General features: G+C 44.0%; 1 protein-coding gene across 1 annotated transcript in view; it reads right to left on the bottom strand.

The window, feature by feature from the left end:
- Positions 1 to 3,945, bottom strand: part of PLEKHH1 (pleckstrin homology, MyTH4 and FERM domain containing H1) — a gene marked incomplete at its 3' end in the record, with an annotated part of 41,204 nt that extends 37,259 nt beyond the window's left edge. Inside the window, exon 1 of the mRNA XM_084288355.1 lies at positions 3,785 to 3,945. Within this exon, the coding sequence (XP_084144481.1) occupies positions 3,785 to 3,910 (126 nt within the window). The 5' untranslated portion in view covers positions 3,911 to 3,945. The remainder of the gene's footprint in view (positions 1 to 3,784) is intronic.
- Between the last annotated feature and the right edge of the window lie 2,421 nt (positions 3,946 to 6,366).

Below are 6,366 nucleotides of genomic sequence, written 5' to 3' on the forward strand. Positions count from 1 at the left end.
TAACAGCTTGATTCTCCAAAGGGTTGGAGATCTCCATGAATGACTCAAGTTATTTTAAGACGACAGCACTGTTCTGAACAAAAAATGTCTTCGTGTTCCAGCAGGTTCCTCATGCCACTTTGCTTCTTGTTGGTGGTAGTCCTGGTTCCTGATCAGGACAAAGTAAGTTATGTTGGGACCATTCCTGATCACTAAAAACTTATGAAACTTCTTGTGCAATCAGGATGGTCTGGCAAAGTTCCAGGCAAATCAATTACATTCTGTCACCCTAATTCCCTCTGTAGCCTTAAATGAACTTGCACTTTTCTTAGCTTCCTGTTCTACATTGTTGGGTTACCCTAGTATGAACTGTTAAATAACCACTGCATTTCTCATATGCACAGAGTGATTGCTTCACCCATCCATGGTGTCAGCTGTCTCACTGGAGTACATTCAGTTTTAATACATCCATGCTTGTAAGGCTCTTTCAAATCCCTCAATGAATTAATAATAATACTTGGCATTTACATGGGTCCTTTCATTCAAAAGGCTTTATAGCTTGACAAATGCTACTTAGAAATTTGACCCAGGTCACGCAAAAAAATCAGTGGCACAGATGAATTCAAGCAACTCTTCTTCCAAACATTAGCCCAGACAGCTTGAATAGAGAGAAACAGGCCCAGTTGTATAGACATGCTTGCATGAGACAAAAGAGGCTTTTTCCAAGTGTTCATTTTTATTGAATTAAGACAAACAGGTTAAAAGTTACCCAGATAGCCCTTCTAAAAGCAGCAAAAGATCCTCCTATCAGCCATTCAGAAAGCTTTCCCTCTCCTGACCGCTCAGAACACATGAAATAAAACCAAGGGGAAAAAAAGGTTCAGGCACGTCTCAGCCTCATTTTCCTCTTGTTCTCTTCAAGCGCTCACTTGCGGCCAGGTCGCCTCGCTGCCAAGGCAACAGCCTGCTATGGGGCCTCAGAGTGAAATAACCCCGTGTCCAGGGACACCAGGCCCCTGCTGAGGTCTGCACGGAGCCTTGTGCCCCGCAGGGGCCCCAGGTTGGGGCCCTCCACCATGCCAGCCCGTGCGGCACTACCATGCAGTCAGGCCAGGCTGCACGCGTGGCCAGTTGTGCCGTGCCAACACTGTGCCAGCACCGTGCCAACTGGGGCGCTGGCAGTTCAGCCACCTAGGTTTGCATTCCTCCTGTTCTGAGCAGTGATCCAGATTAGTCGGTCTAAGCGGATTTTCAAAATCTCAAGTATTTAAAGTGTTAGCGTGCATTGTACTACCAATGTCAGACATGAGTGGGCTTTTTTGTTTGCTTTTTTTTTTTTTTGAGTTAAAATAGTAAAGTCTGCCTTGAAATCATAAAATTAGTTAGACTGATTTAAAATTTGGGGAACAGGTTGCCAAGCTTTCTATCCACGGCTTCCAGAACCCTTGGATAAACTGGCTAGTGAGCAAGTATCACACTGTTGCTAACACCATTCTTTGCTTTCATCTGGTAAAACCGTTAGATATATTTTTAATTTTCTGTTGCCGTAAACCATATCAGGGGATCTCAGGGGTACCACAGGTTGGCAACCCAGCTTCGAACTGTGCCCATCTCTCTCTCTTTTTTTTTTTTTTTTTTTTTAATAAAGATTTTCTCCTCCTTCCCTCAAAACCCTTCTAGAAACACAATATTTCTAAGATGTCTGAATCTCTTCATTCCCACTGATGGAAGTAAAAATAGAATCAGAGTTGCTATAAAACATGACAGAAATCCCTGGAGCTGGCATCACTACACTGAGCATGCATTTTCCTTGATTCTGCATCCCCACTTGTCCAAGTAGCGGGATGCAGCGCAGACAGGAGCCCAGTGCTGTGACTGCTGAGCACCCTGTGGCAACAGAAGGGGAGAGGAGGGTGTCTGAGGAAATCACTGCAGAGCACTCAGGAACAAGGGGCACAGAAAACTGGCCACCAGCCACGTAAAGCATGAGCATCACATGCTGAGCACCTGCTCTAGGGCCTAGAGTCCACCTGCGTCAGGAGAGGACACCGGAGCCGGTCCACATTCCCAGGAGTGCTTTTCCCTTCCCATATGACATTCAGAGTAGGGAACTGCAAGCCTGCTAGCTCTTTGACCCTCCAAGTAAGCCTAACAGGGAGCTGTACAAGTAGTTACAGAGTAACCTGATCACTGAACCAAGCTGCTCCTTAATCTTAACAAAGGGAACATCGCTTTGCCCGAAAGGCTGGATTAATTGCAGTAGGGCCCCTCCTCAAGGACCCCCCTAAAGCTGATGACAATTTTATTCTGTTGTGGCCCACAGACCCCCCAAAGAGATATTCCAACAGGGGCCTGGCAAGTCTGTTCTCCAAAAAGAAGGGTGATAGCTAGGTGGTAGCAAGGAAGTTTCTCAGAGCAGAGTTAGAGCACGCACCTACATCTCCTGCATTACGGAGTCTGTGGAGTACTGCACATCACAGTTGTCCTTACCAGACCTGTACCACAGCTGTGCAATGATTTTTACCCTACTTTATCTAAACTGACTTTAGATGTTGCTGTTCTTGGAGAATATTAAAAATAGTCATGATGTCCACCTCCAGAGCTACACTAAAAAGATGACCAGGGTGCTAGAATTGCAGCATTTCTTAAAACAATGAGAGATGGAATAAATGTCTCCCGTACAGCATAAAGCATTAGTTGACGTGTAATTAGATCAAAAGCAAGGATCAGAACTGCTCCACTCTGAAGAAACTCATTTAAAAACATCCAAAAAAAAAACAAAACAGACAGGCACATACACATGAAAGTTGCATAACCCAAAGTGGAGTAAGAGTTAGAACACATCTATCATCAAGTAAAACTTAGTGTTCGCAGTAAGCTGCAATCACAAAGGTTTCAACTCATCAGCAAATTGTGACTGAAAGAAACTGTTCTCACTTTCCAATAGTAATTGAATGGCTGAACAATCTTAAAGTGGACTGTGATATTGTAAGTCACGTTTTGAAACAAAGAACTCCATAACAAACTACAAGCTTGGATTATGTGCAAATTAGAGCTTAGTGAAAAAGCTTGAGTTCAAATTGAAAGATTGTGTAAAGAAAATCTATACACTATGATGGAAGTTAAAACAAAAACAACAACAAACAACCACAAAAGCATACACCAAAACCTCAGGTTTTTGCCAATCCTCTCTCCTAAACTCACTGCAGGTGAGTTTATCTAATGCACTTGAAAGTGAGATTGGTAGGAGATGCCTCTAAAACCAGAGGGATGCCATGCAGATTTCTGACATCCAGATCTCAGAGCACCCCAGTCCTGCTCTTCAGCATCCCCAGAATATTTCAGAATATTTTGACTGGATATGCAATCTTATCCTGCTGTCTTAACAGTATACATACCACTGTCCAGTCTTGTAACATTATACCATAACTGGTCTGGCAACAGAACAGCTTATGGGAGGGCAAATCCTAAACCCACCATTCTTATAAAAAATACCCATCTTTGCTCTGTAGCTGCCTCATTCTCTTGAGTTCTAGAAACTTGCTGGTACAGTGTTTTCAGTACAGTCAGAATACCTGGTAATTTTCCAGAGAACAATGTCAAATTCTTACTTTCACTAACATAACTTTACACAACTGTGGCAGGAATATCCCGGTGTCTTAAGTGATGAGCAGACTGAAATGACCTACTGTAAATGGGAAAGAGATCCCCACTACAGGTACAGTTTTACTCAATGGTTCAGCATTTAGGTATTTTTGCCTTCATGTTGTAACTCAGTACAAAGTAGAAGCCATCACTGCCTCACCTTCTCAGCTAACAGTTCTCGGATCTTGCTTGCCTGCAAGCGGAATTTGAAGAGCTGAGACTCCAACGCGACGCATCGCTTTTGCCAGTCCGTGCAGCTGCCATTCTCCACTGCAAGTTCAGCCATTGTTCAGCTATCCACTTGGGATGTCTCCTGAGGTGCTCTAGAAGACCTAGAGAAGAGAAGGAGGGGAAAATAAATATATTTTTTTAGACTGGCAAACTCTTCATCCCTTGGGCCTAGTCTCCCTCAGTCAAGTCAACAGGACCAGTAAGAGAGCCCATTTGTTCTGCAAGCAGAATCACAGAATGGTTGGGGTTGGAAGGAACCTTAAAGATCATCTAGAGGTACTAATCCAAGTTACAGACATTTCCCTCTGCCAGAAGAGGCTCTTCTCCCTGCAGTAGCAGATAAATGGATCATACGACAGCTTCCTGATTTGCACTGGACAAGTCAGGCAGGTGAGCTGACCTTGCTAATGGCCAGCACAGGGGTGATTATGGCAGTGAGTTCAGGAGTACTTGCCCACATCGTTCTCCCAGCAGATTGGGAGAATGATGGCTTCTAGCTGACGAGCAGAGATGAGCCCCAGGCAACAGCGATACCTTTCACAGGTACAGCTGCATTTGAGAGAGGACTTGCATCTAGAACCTGAAAGAGCAGCAACACTACCATGCAGCTACAGCATGTCCTACAGCCACTGCATTGTGGGGAGCACTCCATTAGAATCAGCTCACAACAGGAAACTAAGTTTTTGCCTCGCAATAACAATTATAAATTAACGTTGGCACTACATTAAAGCCAAGTGATGTTACAGATGAGCATATGCGAGCATTTAAACATACATAAGCCAACAGTTAATGGATAACATATAAATATTCAAATAAACTTTTACCTTTAAAGTGAGTAAATAATTTACTAATGCATCACACTGTGTGTTCCACAAAGAGCCATCTTGCCATCCTTACAGGCCTGCTCAGCCTCTACCTATATACACGCACCAGAAGGATTTTCATTCCTGCCTCCTTTATACCATACCACTATGGCTGCAAACTTTCAAGTCACTAAAACTTTAGGCATGGCTCAGGTCCCACATTCATTACAAATTTGAGACATCGGTGTCTTATCTCACACTGACTGGGAGAAGATGCAATATATGAGGTAACAGTTCATTTGTTCCAAATCCCTCACTACTTGATACAGTTAACCCACACCACGCTGCATCTGATTTGTGGTTTCCCTCAAGAATTCTTCTTCCCATCTGAAAACCCAGCCAGCTCTCCTCCTGTTAGCTCCAAGTCCTGCTCTCAGGGAAACACAAGGCAATGCACATGCTACTCAGCATTGGCGGTGGAGCAGGACAGAAGGTCTCAGGAAGGACTAGAGGAACTCTGCATTTTTTAAGATACAGCCCTCTCTGCACCCCCTTGGTGGCAGGAGGATCTGTGCTTTCCTAGCCAGCCAGCACACTGGTTTTGTCATATTGCTCAATAGCCCTTTCCAACTTTGAACAGCCCCAAGTCCCAGCAGAACTCTTTTGCACCATTTCTGGATGAGGTTTCTACAATAGGACCTATACACAGAGATAAATAAATTCAGAAGAAACAGTTACGTGGCCAGAACCTCAAGAAAGCTGTACTTTTCTCCTTCTAATACAGACTCTGGTTTAAAGTAAAACCTTTCCAACACAAGTGGTTTTTACGTAGTGGCAAAGTCTTCTCTAGTTTGGGTGTATGGACCACCAAATCCTTTCCAATGGAGTTGTCTGGCAGTCTGCTGATGCATATCTAGAAAAATCTGCTGCTGTGCAAAAGCAACTTAAGGGAGAGGGGGGAAAGGGGCAAGAGAGAACAGATTTGTTCCTTGACTAATCCTACCACTGTCTTGGGCAGAAGTTGTCTTTCATTAAGAGGTGACAAACTAACTGAAGAGGGCAAACCACAGTGGGCCAAGCATCCTTCACAATAACAGCCTCTCCATCTCAATCAGCTCCATCTCAGAGGTACTCAAGCACTGCACAGAGTCGAATAGAGAAAGCCTTTTGCATTGGAAGCACTGGACAGTTACTCAAGACACATCCAACTAAGATTATCCCTCTACATGCTGACACATTCCCAGTTCACTCTCCAGGAACACATTTAACACTGAATTCCAGAAATACGAGATGGAAAGGACCTATTGGGTTGAGCTAGGGCAAGTCTTATAAAATTAACCACAATGGAAAACCCGGAAGCTGTTTTTCCCCCCCAAGTTTACAGACCTTTCATGCTCCTTTCCGCTAAGGACATTTCTAGAACAATTCTGCCAGTGGGAAAATCTGAGAACTATGAACTAACGCTCATACATCCAGCTCCACCTTCACCAGACCTGCTCCACCTGTGCCACAGAGAGAAGACTCGCATGACTACAAGCATCAGCTGGCTGTCTTCAAACAGACTAAAACATACACATGCAGTGCACTTTGCTTTCTAGCTCTTCTTGTGTTGTATTACAATAAGGTAAGCTGAAGTGAGGAAACAATCTCCATGCTCTGGGGTTCATTTTTACTGCAGCTAGCTTGAACATTTCAGTTAAGCCCAGTG

This window comes from Netta rufina (genome assembly GCF_964035555.1).
Source record: "Netta rufina genome assembly, chromosome: 5".
In the NCBI taxonomy this organism is placed as follows: domain Eukaryota; kingdom Metazoa; phylum Chordata; class Aves; order Anseriformes; family Anatidae; genus Netta; species Netta rufina.